This window comes from Lates calcarifer, linkage group LG23 (assembly GCF_001640805.2).
Source record: "Lates calcarifer isolate ASB-BC8 linkage group LG23, TLL_Latcal_v3, whole genome shotgun sequence".
Classification (NCBI taxonomy): Eukaryota; Metazoa; Chordata; class Actinopteri; family Centropomidae; genus Lates; species Lates calcarifer.
The window spans coordinates 7246252-7259960 of NC_066855.1; the positions used below are offsets into that span (position 1 = coordinate 7246252).

Here is a 13709-nt window from a genome sequence, read left to right on the forward strand (position 1 = left end):
GCATATATTGTAATTAAAAAAAATAATAATAAAAAGATAAATTAACCATACTGCAAATCTTTACTCCGACCTCAAGGGGGCAGTACTGGCGCATTCTGGAATGACAAGCTGTTTCATGGAATGTGACCAGAATGTAAACAGTGTGTTAGCTGACTGCTGTAAACATCATTGGGAGCTAACTTTGGTGCTGTCGCCGGTGAATCGCACAGTTATGGCTTAACGTTAGATTTTTTGAGTGGATATGGCGGTGTTATACTAATTCCTTATTCGCCGTTTCTCTTCCTCTCGTTTTATTGCATATATGGTGAGTAGGTTCCTGTACGGTCAATGAACTTGCTCCTGTAGCAAGGCCAAGGCCAGCTAACTGTCAAGATGGACCAAGGGCACATTTCTAAGTAACGGTAGAAAGGACCGAGATGTTTATGTTGCGAATTAATCACAGGAATGTCCTGCTAACTACAATTAAACTAAAACCAAATTCAGTACTTCCTTGTGACGAGTTAGCTCAGTAGTTCCTGTTTCCAATCATGCGTTAGAAAGTAAGACATGTGACTGACAGACTGTTATTGTTGTAGATTCTTATGCTGTGACCATGACCAAAGATATTGTTGTTGGAGATGAATTACCAGACTGGGTGGGGGCCAAGGAGTTTTACCAGAAATATGACCCCAAAGAGGTGATTGGCAGGTGAGTCCAGCAACGTAATCTGAAATGGAAGCCTTCTTATTTTTCTGTAAGGGTGATGAAAATCAATGCTTTACTCTATGTCTGTGGTGTTTCAGGGGTGTGAGCAGTGTGGTGCGCAGGTGTGTGCACAGACACACGGGTCAGGAGCTGGCAGTGAAGATTATTGAGATCACAGCGGAGAAGATGACAGCCCAGCAGCTGGAGGAGGTGAAAACCTCCACGCTGAAGGAGATCCAAGTCCTCAACATGGTGAAGGGACACTCCTCCATCAGTATGTTGGAATTCTGCTCTTTTGGACCACAAGGCACTTAGATTTTCTGTTCTTGAATATCTGGTAGCATTGAAACCATTTTATGTCTTTTGATTCCTTTTAGTTACTCTTATTGATTCCTATGAATCCACAACCTTCATATTTTTGGTGTTTGACCTGTGAGTATGAACTCAAATAGCAATAGAATCATGTTCTTTCTGATTCCTCCCTAGAATATTAATGTTAACATTCATTATATCATTGTCAGATATAAGGTCTCTCTTGTTTTCCTTTTCAGCATGAGGCGAGGAGAGCTGTTTGACTACCTCACAGAAAAAGTTACTCTGAGTGAGAAGGAAACCAGGTGAGCCCTAGTATCAACACCTCACATCAGCTAATTGAATATATATCGTCATTCTGATACTTTGATTATGATTTTTCTGTAACATCATGATGCCTGTCATATACCAATTGTGTATTCTTTCCATTCCTGTTAATAATTACAAAATATACTATAATTTATATACTATAATATAATACAGTTTGATGAGTGGGTTTTTCCATCTTTTCAAGCTGTTGTCACTTTATTGTAATATGAAAATCAACTTTTAGGGTCTTGAAACATGATTCAAGCATGATTCAAAAGACTTAGAGCTTTGTTTAAGTTAAAATACAAGTGTTTACTGTGATTACCTAACTCAGCCACATTCCAAGTAGAATTTCACTTCACATTCTAAGAAAATGAATGGAAACCAGTGGTAGCGTAAAATACAAGTACCTGTTGGTCTATAGGAGTATGATGCGAGCTCTGCTTGAAGCTGTGCAGTACCTCCACTCTCTCAACATTGTCCACCGGGATCTGAAACCTGAGAACATTCTCCTGGACGACACAGGACACATCAAACTGTCCGACTTTGGTTTCTCGGTGCAGCTACAGCCTGGAGAAAAACTTAGAGGTACTGTAGTATGACTGTACATAAGTGTCAAAACAAACAGAGAGTCCATCTGTAGATGTGAAACATATAATAGTCATTTGTACTGACGGTCAAAACATATTTGTTGTCTTTTGTTCTAATTAGAGCTTTGTGGGACACCTGGTTATTTGGCCCCTGAAATACTGAAGTGTTCCATGGATGAAATGCACCCAGGCTATGGCCAGGAGGTCGATCTGTAAGTCTCTCTTCTTTTGTCAATAATGCTAAATTTATCTCAGTGTAATTACAAAACATGATTGTGGATGTTGACCTCACTTTTATTTCTAATTCTCACTCACCTGTGTTGATGTGTGTGTTGGTAAGCTGGGCGTGTGGAGTGATCCTTTTCACCTTACTGGCCGGCTCACCCCCGTTCTGGCATCGCAAGCAGATGTTGATGCTGAGGATGATCATGGAGGGTCGCTATCAGTTCAGCTCCCCAGAGTGGGACGACAGATCAGACACTGTGAAAGATCTGGTAAGCTGATCACTCTGTCGACTGCAGAAGTTTGAATTTAATTCCTAATATGCTAATATCTTCCTAGAATTCCCCTTTAATATCTTCTTACCTAATTTCTTCTTAAATCAGATAAAAGCTCCTCAGCACAAACTTAATATTTGAGGTTATATAATACACCATCTGCAGTAGTTTGGTGCTAAGAACACATTATATTCCAATGTCTGTACCTCTATAATTATTTCTGTTTATTTTTCCCAATCTTTTTGCTTGTGATGCGCAGATATCCAGACTTCTGGTGGTGGACCCAGCTGTCCGTCTCACTACTGAGCAAGCTTTAACACATCCCTTCTTCAGACAGTACCAGAAGGAGGATGTGCGTCTCTTCAGTCCCAGAAAGACATTTAGGGTGAGTCACAGTGTTCACCTGCCTTATATTTAGGTGATGATTTAAAAGTTTAAGCCTTGAAAAAACAACGGCTGTTCTCGTTTTTCTCTCTTGCCTCAGGTGCTCATAGTCTGCGTGCTGGCCTGTATCAGGATGTACAGCCGGTACCGCAAAGCCCGACCACTGACTCGGGAGGTGCTGGCCAGAGACCCTTACTCCCTCCGCGGCGTCCGCAAACTCATTGATGGCTGTGCCTTCCGCATCTATGGCCACTGGGTGAAGAAAGGGGAGCAGCAGAACCGAGCCGCCCTCTTTCAGAACACGGCCAAGATCATGCTGCTGGGCCTGGAGGACTTTGAAACATAAAAGTCAAACCTCATTCCTTACCACTTTGGATTTTTATGTAACCATTTGCATGTGCTGTAATATCCGTTTTTGTCTTGTCGAGTCACTGTTGTTAATTTTAAAGATGAGGTATTCAGGGACCGGGACATTTGTATGCCTTAATGCGCACCATGGCTCTGTTCAAGATAAGCATGCACAACTTAATACTCCTTATCTGCCTTTTGATCTGAGTTTTGTGGCTGTCTGAAACTCTTCCCATGTTCATGTTTGCAGTGCCAGTTTGTGGTAGAGGACACATTGCACAATCGTTGGATAAAACCCATCACATATACTGTCGGTACTTTATGTATATTTAGGAATTTACCTGTTGATTGACAGTTACAACAGAGGAGAGGATGCATTTTATACACACTGTGTGGCTGAAGTGGACATTAAAGCACTGTGATCAATTATTTAATAAATAATTATATATACATATTATATTGAAACTCAGATTGAAAGATATTCCAGTGTTACAAAGAACTAACTACCACTGTGTGAAATATTTAAGTTGTGTTTTTGGTAGAAAATAATTTACCTATCCTGCATGCAGACATTCCTCAACAGGGAACCCACTTACACTAACTGTGAAGACCATTTGTGACTGCATTTCCTACCATTCCCTACTCAGTTCATAGTCAGTTTAATATGTGGCACTTTTCCTGAGAGCGCCTGCCTGAAAAATGTACACTCATTGTACAAATGCAGAAATACATTGTACTGTATATGAAGAAAAAAAAAAGGTTTTATTGTCAATAAAACAGTCGTTTGAATGATCTTATTTTGTATGAGTGCTGTAATGGAAATCAACACACTGGCTGTTTGAGTGGAAAAAGCCAAAGGAAACTTTTACCATCTGTTATTTTTTGGCCCTCTGATTCGGCTGTGGTGAATCTACTGCCCTTTTGTGTAGATCTGCGATTTCTTTCATTCGCTGATCTAGTTGTCCAGACACAAGCGTCATCTGCTCTCTGACTTCTTTCTCTATCAGTGTCTTCAGCTCTGATGTGGGACCTGAAAGTGAGAGAATAAAGCAGTTTAAAAATATATTGTAGGGTGAATTTTACTATAAAAATAACTTCTGCAGAGTTACACTCAGTCCTGCTCTGATTTGTGATCTTACTGAGCGTGGTTTCCTCTTGGCCTATGATGGATGTTTCCTGTGTTTCAAGAGAAGTGTCTGTCTTTGATACAGCCTCTTCCATCACATTTTCTAAATGCAAAAAAGGACTTCAAGTTATCTGGGAAGGACCTAAGTCAAGGGTCAAAGCTATTTTTATAATTAAATTAAAGTTGTACATTTATTAACACTTAAAGGTTTTTTAAACCTTTTAAGCCTTTTCCATGCCATCCTTGAACTTTTGTCTTACAAAAAGTAATCATTACCTGGAGCAGAAGAATCCTCATTGTCTGGGGTGCCAGAATAAGTCAAGGACAAATCAAGTATAACCTGTTAAAGAATTGAGACGATTCCACTTTACAAAGAAGCATAACAGAACTTGTTTGAAACAATGTGTTTAGAACAACACACTTACTACTCTTACCATTGGAGTGAAGATATATTTGTAAAGTTTGTAGTGTCTAATATAGCTGTCATGGATGTACTGAAAGACACAGTTCACTTCTTTAGAGCTGAAAAGGTTGATACTAAAGGGCGGTCGCTGTAATAGGCAGAGACAGAGACAGCAGGATGAAAAGCAGAACCTTTACAGCGATGGATATGTATAAGTGTTATTGTGAGTGGAATAAACTTCTAATTGTTGTACACACCCGGACTGAGTGACAGAGCAGAAGCTCCTTGCAGTATTTGAAACACTGTTCTATGTTGTCGAGTGGTGTTTCTGCAAGAGAAGAGTTTCAAACACACCCCACATAAAGCTAAAGAACATTTAAGTGAATTATCTGTGCGTAAATTAATCTGTAATATTTGCCCAGCAGCAGAGGTAGAGGTGACCTTAAGTCTGACCCCAATAACAATTTCATTTAAAAGAGACTTGGCTTAGAATACAATACACACTGTATTTTGTCTTATCGTTTAAATACAGACTATACAAGTATATATCATAAATAAGCTGTAACATAAGAGTCAGCTGAAGAGGTAGCTCATACTGTTTTCATTTCTCAAATCATCCATGTTGAAAGCCAGTTCTGTCTGAAACTTCTAACTACAAGTTTCCAAAAGCAGTGATAATGGTCTGACTTTACTTGCCTATGTTTGCCTCATGGATGGACTTGATGATGGACAGCAGAGCAGAAGTTTGTTCCTTTCTGAAGCTGAACTCTCTGCAAAAAAGCACAGTCTGGACATACAACTCCAGCAGAACTCCTCTCTTTGGTTCAGGAAGGTCAACTCCAAATACACTGCACAACACACTGTCACAGAGGAGAAAACGTGTGACAGAAAAATAAAGTTAGTGCTGTGTGTGGTGTGTGACTGCGTGTAAATTAATGTGTCTGGTTGTAAACAGAGGCAGAAACCTCTCCAGTTCAGGAACGGACTGCATGTTGTCGATCTCCTCCATGTCATGGTAGCTTACATCTGTCCTGAAACATCCAGGAAATTGATTCAGGGTACACGTAAATAAAAGCAGCAAGTAATGAAAGTGAACATAATCTGGTCTGTAAAGCTCTCACCATAGCATCACTTTAGCTTTGCGGGCCCGTGGTACCTACAGAACAATGCTTGCTTTAATTGCAATACATTACAAGGTAATACTTTGACAAATAGTTGTTTAAAAGTCTACCTTGATATTCGTGTCCATTTTTATTTCTTTAGCCGAATTATATAAAATGAGCGAACTGCAGAAGTTGACCGCTGGGAAAAAAAAAGTCGACTTGGTGTGACTCTAAAAAAACAACTCACACAACAGGCTTGTAAAAATATATTTTCTTCAAAAAATAAAGAAAAAAGATAACGTTATCAATTATTTTTTTCCATATAAAAGTATTTGCATACGATATCTTGCATTGACCAAAACTAGCCTCAGTGTAGCTGGATCATTTCCTGTTTTGCTATCTCCTTGTATCCTAGCAACATTATCCCTTTTTTTTTCTTTTTCCGGTTTAGCGTGCACCTTTCTAAAATAAAATACTAATAGAAATTTCATTTAAAAAGATTAAAATAAACATAAAACTACAAAAATACGAAAAACATACATTATGTATATGTAAAAGAAATTAAATGTGTATATAAAAAGTTTGAGTTGTACAGCATTTATGATATGTCAGCATCTCTTATATTGTATTTCCTCCATTATGACCTTGTTGAAAAACCTAAAACACAGAAAATACCGAAACTACACATAGAAAACATAATTAACTAACCCTTTAACTACTTCTACTACCCCTACCACTGGTATACTATTACAACCTTACTTGACCTTACTTTGGGTATTAGGCCTTGCCACATTAAAAGCCTACTGTAATTAAAGTAAACTTATTTGTAATGCGTCACAAAAGTCTTGAAATGCACATAAGACATCAAATAAATTACATTTACATACGCCACTACCAAAAAAATATAACAAAACGACAAAAAATAAGGCAACCAATTAGGTAATAGTTGTTTATAACTTTTACTTGAGTTGTATGTGAGGTAAAATAAAAACTCATCAATGCGCAGTATGAATGTCGTGTAAACGGAAGCTCTCTGTCACAGGTGAATTAATAATGTTGACCGAAAGAAGTTATTTTCTGATTAAGGATGCGGATGGTTGCTGTAACCATGGCAACGGGATAAACCCGTGTCTCGCAAATCGTCAACGTCTCGCTGCTTTTGTTTATGTGTTTATGGACGTTTTGCTCACTTTAATGGCACTCTAAGTGATGATGTTGTGTGGCGGCAAAGCCCAGCGAGGCACACACTGGATGAGACTAGAAATCTTTGGGGGCAATTTTTTGGCGGCTGCTGCGGCTTCCGCGTTTGCCTGTTTACGCCCGGGTGAGTAACGCAGTCTGCTGACTTGTGGTAAATGGAGTGTCAAGAGCTACCACCTTCCGTGGTTGTCTTGTCTCACGTTTTCATTTGTAACATGTACACTTGGCCTCCGCATCTCCCATAAAGCAGCCATGGGAAGCCTTGCCTTGCCCAGGAGACTGCTTGTCCACACTGACTGAGCTGTGCATTGCAGTTTAAGAACATTATCCCCTTTTAATCCACTTTGCCTTCTGCTACATGCAGGTGGACAGACTGTCAGATGGAGCAGGGTGGCACAATCAAACACCCGCTTCCATTTTTAATTGCTCTATGTGTTTTATCTTTTAGATACTGAACTCTTTCTCACACTGAACTTTGATGCTGGATTTCATCTGTTGTTTTTAAAATATCCTTAAACATCTACAGAAAACTCTGTGATAGGCTGAGAGTCTTTACTCAGACATGGAGGACCCTGATATACGACAACAGAAGCTGGACAACCAGGTAAAGAAACAAGGATTATTAGTATTTGATGAAATTTACATTTACAATGAAATAGCCCTGACATGTTTTATTTTAAACTGGATTATGATGTGCTTCAAATAATTTACAGTGAGAAGACATATAAGTTGATGAGTAGATTTTTAAAAATAAAAAAACAAATGTAGAATAAATATAATCATCATAGTCCATGTTGCTAGTGGAGCAAAGGCTGTTTAATTTGTTTGATTAGCTAACAAGTGGTCAAAACTGAGGCAAAGAAATAGAGCTTAGCATGAGATCATGGCTACCTGTGTCAAAACCACCTGCTGTGTAGAGCTACTGCTCAACTCAAAGTCACAGTCTTGTTTATACTTCACAGTATGTGAGCTACTGGCTTATATCCAGTAGAGTGCTATATAAATACCTTATACCAGTATGATCGGCAGATAATCACTGGTAGAAGAACTAATACCAATAGTTGCTGTAGGAACCTAATATTACAAATCTCAAATTGATACTACCATTGATAATAGTAGTGGTTAATAGAAACAATGATGCATGGGCCCTTGCATTTAAAATTTAGCATCCATTATCAGTTGTTTGAATTTGCTATTTAGTACTGTGTTAATTAATACAAATGATATGACTTAGATTACAAATATCTATCTAAATTACCCCACATAACATCCAAACACCCCATCTAGTCAATTTGTTGGTAAAAAAAATATTGGTTAAATGATATATAGAATATGGAGTTGGCTCATAATACCCATAGTGCTTATGGTCAGTTGATTTTAGTTGTCATTATATGGATTTAAAAAAGCAGCAGCACCAAATGCAATGATATGCCCTGGCTGCACTTTTGTGTAGCTTACCGCCCAAACAAAAACACTCTAAACAACTATGAGAAAACAAAAGATCACACACTGACAGTGGAAGAACTGCACATTATGAAAGTGTTTTCTTACGTTTGTTGAAAGAAAAACTGAATACAAAGAGATAAGAAGCACTATTTGCTCGTGTGGAAACCGAGTCGACAGTTTGAATGAAATCTGATATTCATTCTCCCACAGCGAACCCTTTTGATGAAAAAGCAGCAAAAGAAGAGGACTGATTCTCAAATGGTGGTAGCCAATCGCGATGCACGCCAAAAGAACCGAAAACACAAAGCTGTCTGCTCTGATGAAACACCCCTGTTGATCAGCCAATCCTTGAGCAGCGCTTCCCTGAGTGGTTAGTATCAGAATATTTATTATTATATGTAGAAGAGAGCAAACTGTGTTTCCACTGCACTATACTATTATGTTCAGTTCCAGAAATAATATTAAATACAAGCATATTTTTGTTTGTTTTTTTCCTGGAGATCAAGTGGAACATGCCCATGACAACCCACTGGATGAGATCACACTGGGTGAATGCGATATGACAGCAAGTATGACGTTAGAGGAGATGCCCATAGAGAAGCGGTTTACTCCTAAGAAAATGAGCTTGGAAATTGACGAAGAGCCTGAGATGAAGTGTGACATGGAGAATGACGCCCAGGTGGAGGGAAAAAAGACAAAGAAAAAAGACGTGAAAAAAGAAAAATCCAAGCGTAAGACATGAACACGTAACGTGACTGTGTTTTCATGCACGCTTATGTAAAACGAGGTGACACTTTACTAAATTATTCAACTCGCTGCTTTTTCAGAGGTGGAACAGAACAAGGAGAAGGAGAAAGAAAAGGACAAAGACAAGGAGAAAAAGGAGAAAAAAACAAAGAAGAAGGACAAAGTGAAAGAATCTGAGGACACACAAAAGACAAACAAGACAACCAAACAAGAGCGTCAAAGTAACATCAGTGCTGGTGAGGTTACTATTAAAACATCATGTACAGTATCTAGTGTTCAGGCACAAAAAACATTTTCACTTAATCACAGATTTAACATTATCCTACTTGCCTTTCACAGCATTTAAGTATCTCCTCTTTTGCAGAGACAAAGTCACAGGAGGCTTCAACTCCAGAGGCAGAGTCAGCGGTGGAGGTGGCGAGTCCAAAGAAGAATAAACGTGATGAAAGTGACGATGACGAGGAGGACGATGGGTCCCAGAGGCCTGACCCTGAATCGCCTAAGAAAAAAAAACAGCTGGACACATGTGAGTGATCATCTGGCTCAATGCATTTTTACGATCGACAGCACTGTAAAGTTGCGGTAAAGAACGATGCTGCATGTTTTATCTCCACAGCCAGGTGCCAAATAAGCGAGGAGAGCAAAGACGAGGAAGTCCAGGAAAAGGAGAAAAAGGGGAAAAAGACAAACAAAGCAGAGAAAACTACGCCGAGTCTTGCTTCGCTTAACTCCAACTACAGGGAGAGTTCATCCTCAAGCAGCGAATCTAATGAGAGAGTGAGACAAAAAAACTGTTTAGTATTGTCAAAAGCTAATTAGGCTCCTTATTTAGTGACATGGTGAAATCATACTTACTCTTTCTTGTTTCAGTCAACTTCTCCCATGCCATTGGAGGATCTAGAGAAGTTTGCTTTGCGTCCTGCTCCTAGAGACGTAACGATCCAGTGCAGGGTCACCAGGGACAGGAGAGGCGTGGAGAAGGGCATTTTCCCGACTTACTATCTCCACATGGAGATGGAGGATGGGAAGAGGGTTAGTGAATTTAGAATTTGAACCAAATCATTGTGCGCGTAGATTTGAGCTCTAATAATATGATCTTCCTCTCTTCAGCTGTTATATCAAACCGCTCCTCTCCATCTTCTACCATGTGTTTTTCACTGTGTCACCACCAGGTGTTTCTGATGGCTGGTAGAAAAAGGAAGAAGTGTAAAACATCCAACTATCTAATCTCCACGGATGCGACAAATCTGTCCAGAGACACAAACTGCTACATAGGAAAACTCAGGTATAACTCTCTTTTATTTCGACATGTATTAATAGCAGCATGTATTTTATGAGATTAATCTGTTTCAGGTCCAATGTTCTGGGTACAAAGTTCACAGTCTATGATGGAGGAGAAAACCCAGAGAAAAAACCCTTCATCAAAGAGTGTGAATCAGTGCGGCAAGAGCTGGCAGCAATTTGTTATGTGAGTCTAAATATACATTGCACAATATATAATATAAAAAAATATCAAATAAAATCTGTAACACAATCATTTATTATGTTCCAGGAGACAAACGTGCTGGGCTTCAAGGGTCCCAGGAAGATGACGGTGATCATCCCCGGCATGCTGGAGAACGATGAAAGAGTGTCCATTCGTCCCAAAAATGTATGATGAAAAAAACAAATCCTAGGATTATAGAAGCTGTGATGATGTCGGATTAATCTGAAATATTTTAGATGAACTGAAATGTAATTTTCCTTCAGGAGCTTGAAACTTTGCTGGTGCGCCACACAAACGGCAACACAGACAAACTGGTCACCCTGGTGAACAAATCCCCTAGCTGGAATGACCAGACTCAGTCTTATGTGCTTAACTTCCACGGGCGCGTCACCCAGGCTTCTGTCAAGAACTTCCAGATCATCCACCCTGACAACGGTAAGATGTGACCGGCTTATCGTCTCTCTTCCTCTCTGAACGACCACGAGATAAATGGCTGCCTTGTTATAACTCCCAACTTCACCGTTGCCCATCTCCTCCTTTTCTGCCCCCCCCCCCTTTTCCAGACGAGTACATAGTGATGCAGTTTGGCCGTGTAGCTGAGGACGTTTTCTCCATGGATTACAGTTTCCCCATGTGTGCCCTGCAAGCCTTCGCCATCACCCTGTCGTCATTTGATGGCAAACTGGCCTGTGAGTGACCCATGCTGGTGTGCATCAAGTGCTTAACTAGATCCCTGATCTAGATAGAAACTTACAGTTTAAGTTAAAACTATACCCATCATTTTCCACAGGATAATTTTTCATGTTTTGTATCCTGGTACACATTGTGTACAATAAATATGGAAAAAATGCCACAGACTTAGATTTCAGAGGAGACTTGTTTTTATAGATTATAGTATAGTATATTATAGATAGTATTATTTTACCACTGATTTTATATTGGAGTGGAAGCAGAGTAATTTAAGTTAGTACAGTTTAATTTAATGATCTTTCTATTTATATTTGCCAGATGTGTAAAGGACTTGTGCAATTAAAATATTGAGGACAACTGTGTTAACACTACCGATGAAATAAATGATGATAATAAAAGTTCTGCATGTCTCTGAATTGTTATTTCTCTTAAGCAGAGGTGGCGCTGTGCTGTATATTCCTTTGTATCTAATTGGTAACTTTTAATATTATCGTGATTTTCTTTGACATTTACTTTTATTATTTTTATACAATCAGAATCTTAAGTGGCAGTAGACTTTTCCAAACCTCTGAAAAATACAGCTTTATACTGGTGTAGTCCTCCACTCAGATCTTCATACATCTGATTTCATGTTGTTTCGAACCAAAAGTGATATCTCTAGTACATCTTAAAGTCCTTATCACAAAGAAGGAAACATTTTTATCAAAGCAGTAACAAACTGAAAAAAAATGCACCCATATCAGATGCAGAGAAACTGCAACAAGTTGCAGATAGAGCCAGCTGTATCAGGGTTTCTGCTCTTGCACAATATAAAGACTCCATCTCACAGGAGCTTCACTGCTCGTCTCAAGCATGTTGTCAACTCACGTTCACACAGCTTCACATGGGGGGTCAGACAGTCATTTCGGTTCCAACCAATAAAAATAGCCCTTTCACATGCACTGTGGTGAGTGGGATAAATAGATCTGAAGCCGACAGATATTTTTGATTGCGAAAAACCCTTGTTATCGCATAGACAAGACTCTGCGTGAATAACATGTTTCCTGTTCAAACTCTCTTGAAGTCTAATCAAGTTATAATGTTTTTTTTTAAATGGCACCTTGTGAGTATTACCTTTTTAACCTTTAACCTTTGCTTGTACTTGCAGCAACACATTTCACAAGTTATGAAAGTTGACACATCAACAATATCTCACCACAACAGCTTTAACTGCAAGTCATGAGTTGAAAAATCCTGAGTAAAACTGAACTGCCACAGTGTCGTCTTTCTGACAAAGATTTCCTCTTGATCTAATGTTCAATTACTTATTGTACTATGCACAATCTAACACAATCTGACACAGTGAGACTCAGTCTGCTGGTGTGCAAGTTCATATGTTTACAAACTCCAAATCAACAAAATCACAAACCTCAGAGGAAGACATGGACTTCACTGTCAGCTCTTATCTTTTTACAGAATCACTACAACACACAAACAACGTTCAGCTGATCTCCTGTCAGTGCACTACGCGTTGCACAACACTCTTGTAGGTTGCACAATAATTCAATATATTCTGGTTTCACGTCACCCAACTTAGAATCACCAATATGTTTTGTCTTACACATTTTGACAAATCAGATTCATTCATCATTCGTCAGATTCATCGATTCACTAAAGTCAAAAAAGAAGCATTAAATATGAAGTGAACCTGGGCTGAAAACAATCCTCCAACATAAAGTGCATTCCTCTCCAGCAACAGCCACACAAAGCTAAAATACTTTCACTGCTGTGATTTCTCAATATAAAACACTGTGGTAAAATCTTTATCTTAAAACTAAAAGCAAAAATCATTTATTTTCCAAAATGTGTGAGGTGATATCCAGGACATTTGAGTTTGATTGTTCTTCATGCATTTAAAATGTGTATGACTTGAGGAATGCAATGTTTAACAGACATAAGTAAAATACACTTCCTACTCCTCAGATTTGTTTGAGGTGAGTGATTATTAAGCACAGCAGAGTGCAGGGGCATTTTTTGTTTGTAGAGTTTGAGAGGAGGAGGTTTCACAACAATTTTCTGCTTCACTGTTGCATGTGTGTACCTGTGCTTGATCAAAGTGAATCTCACAGCAGTGCTGGTATGGAGTGTCCTCCAGCTTTGTGGTAGATGAGCATAACTGAATGCCAGGAATGCTGAAAAAATACATTTAGATAATGTTAAGTATGTCAGAAGGGTGAAACATTTACCCATTGTATATAACTTTGCTATTTGAATCAAGTATGGGTCTAATACTGAAAATATGTACTGTTGCTTAACCACATTTTATAAAAAGACAAACCAAACTCAGTATGCACAGTATGCGAGACTGTGTGGTTGTTGTGAGACTCAAGACTTTGTTTGCAGCT

The 13709-nt window shown here is 38.9% G+C and overlaps 3 protein-coding genes across 7 annotated transcripts; 2 read left to right on the top strand and 1 right to left on the bottom strand.

Moving 5' to 3' along the window:
- The first annotated feature begins 83 nt into the window (after positions 1-83).
- Positions 84-3917, top strand: phkg2 (phosphorylase kinase, gamma 2 (testis)). The gene is made up of 10 exons (XM_018681768.2): positions 84-304; positions 576-687; positions 783-958; positions 1062-1116; positions 1236-1301; positions 1730-1893; positions 2017-2107; positions 2236-2389; positions 2652-2777; positions 2877-3917. The coding sequence occupies exons 2-10, from the start codon at positions 593-595 to the stop codon at positions 3120-3122; spliced, it is 1173 nt and encodes a 390-aa protein (XP_018537284.1). The 5' UTR covers positions 84-304; positions 576-592; the 3' UTR covers positions 3123-3917.
- Positions 3866-9578, bottom strand: cfap119 (cilia and flagella associated protein 119). Of its 4 annotated transcripts, none has more exons than XM_018681771.2 (9): positions 9480-9578; positions 5775-5809; positions 5619-5684; positions 5350-5513; positions 4911-4981; positions 4685-4801; positions 4527-4590; positions 4264-4353; positions 3866-4154 (listed from the first exon to the last, which is right to left on the bottom strand). In XM_018681771.2, the coding sequence occupies exons 2-9, from the start codon at positions 5780-5782 to the stop codon at positions 4000-4002; spliced, it is 735 nt and encodes a 244-aa protein (XP_018537287.1). In that variant the 5' UTR covers positions 5783-5809; positions 9480-9578; the 3' UTR covers positions 3866-3999. The 4 variants fall into 4 exon arrangements, with proteins under 4 accessions (XP_018537287.1, XP_050922088.1, XP_050922087.1 ...); XM_051066131.1 differs by having other exon boundaries at positions 5619-5679; positions 9480-9499; XM_051066130.1 differs by lacking the exon at positions 9480-9578 and adding an exon at positions 5885-6225 and having other exon boundaries at positions 5619-5679.
- On the top strand, positions 6307-13689 carry si:dkey-220f10.4 (tubby-related protein 3). 2 transcript variants are annotated; one of them, XM_051066128.1, is made up of 13 exons: positions 6307-7080; positions 7405-7560; positions 8613-8772; positions 8903-9133; positions 9230-9385; positions 9514-9675; positions 9766-9926; positions 10020-10181; positions 10322-10434; positions 10503-10617; positions 10702-10800; positions 10899-11070; positions 11199-13689. In XM_051066128.1, exons 2-13 carry the CDS (start codon positions 7519-7521, stop codon positions 11330-11332), a joined length of 1707 nt encoding a protein of 568 aa, XP_050922085.1. In that variant the 5' UTR covers positions 6307-7080; positions 7405-7518; the 3' UTR covers positions 11333-13689. The 2 variants fall into 2 exon arrangements, with proteins under 2 accessions (XP_050922085.1, XP_050922086.1); XM_051066129.1 differs by having other exon boundaries at positions 7483-7560.
- Positions 13690-13709: the final 20 nt, after the last annotated feature.

Bases quoted from the DNA above. Each gene is read 5' to 3' on its own strand.
- phkg2 (XM_018681768.2), top strand. From the start codon at position 593: ATGACCAAAGATATTGTTGTTGGAGATGAATTACCAGACTGGGTGGGG. The intron at 1,302-1,729 runs GTGAGCCCTAGT...GTTGGTCTATAG, and splicing joins CTGAGTGAGAAGGAAACCAG to GAGTATGATGCGAGCTCTGC. The intron at 2,778-2,876 runs GTGAGTCACAGT...CTCTTGCCTCAG, and splicing joins GTCCCAGAAAGACATTTAGG to GTGCTCATAGTCTGCGTGCT.
- cfap119 (XM_018681770.2), bottom strand. The intron at 4,802-4,910 runs GTGTGTACAACA...TGCCTATTACAG, and splicing joins TGCTCTGTCACTCAGTCCGG to CGACCGCCCTTTAGTATCAA. The intron at 4,354-4,526 runs GTAATGATTACT...TTTTGCATTTAG, and splicing joins TGAGGATTCTTCTGCTCCAG to AAAATGTGATGGAAGAGGCT.
- si:dkey-220f10.4 (XM_051066128.1), top strand. From the start codon at position 7,519: ATGGAGGACCCTGATATACGACAACAGAAGCTGGACAACCAG. The intron at 9,676-9,765 runs GTGAGTGATCAT...TTATCTCCACAG, and splicing joins AAAAAAACAGCTGGACACAT to CCAGGTGCCAAATAAGCGAG. The intron at 11,071-11,198 runs GTAAGATGTGAC...CCCCTTTTCCAG, and splicing joins GATCATCCACCCTGACAACG to ACGAGTACATAGTGATGCAG.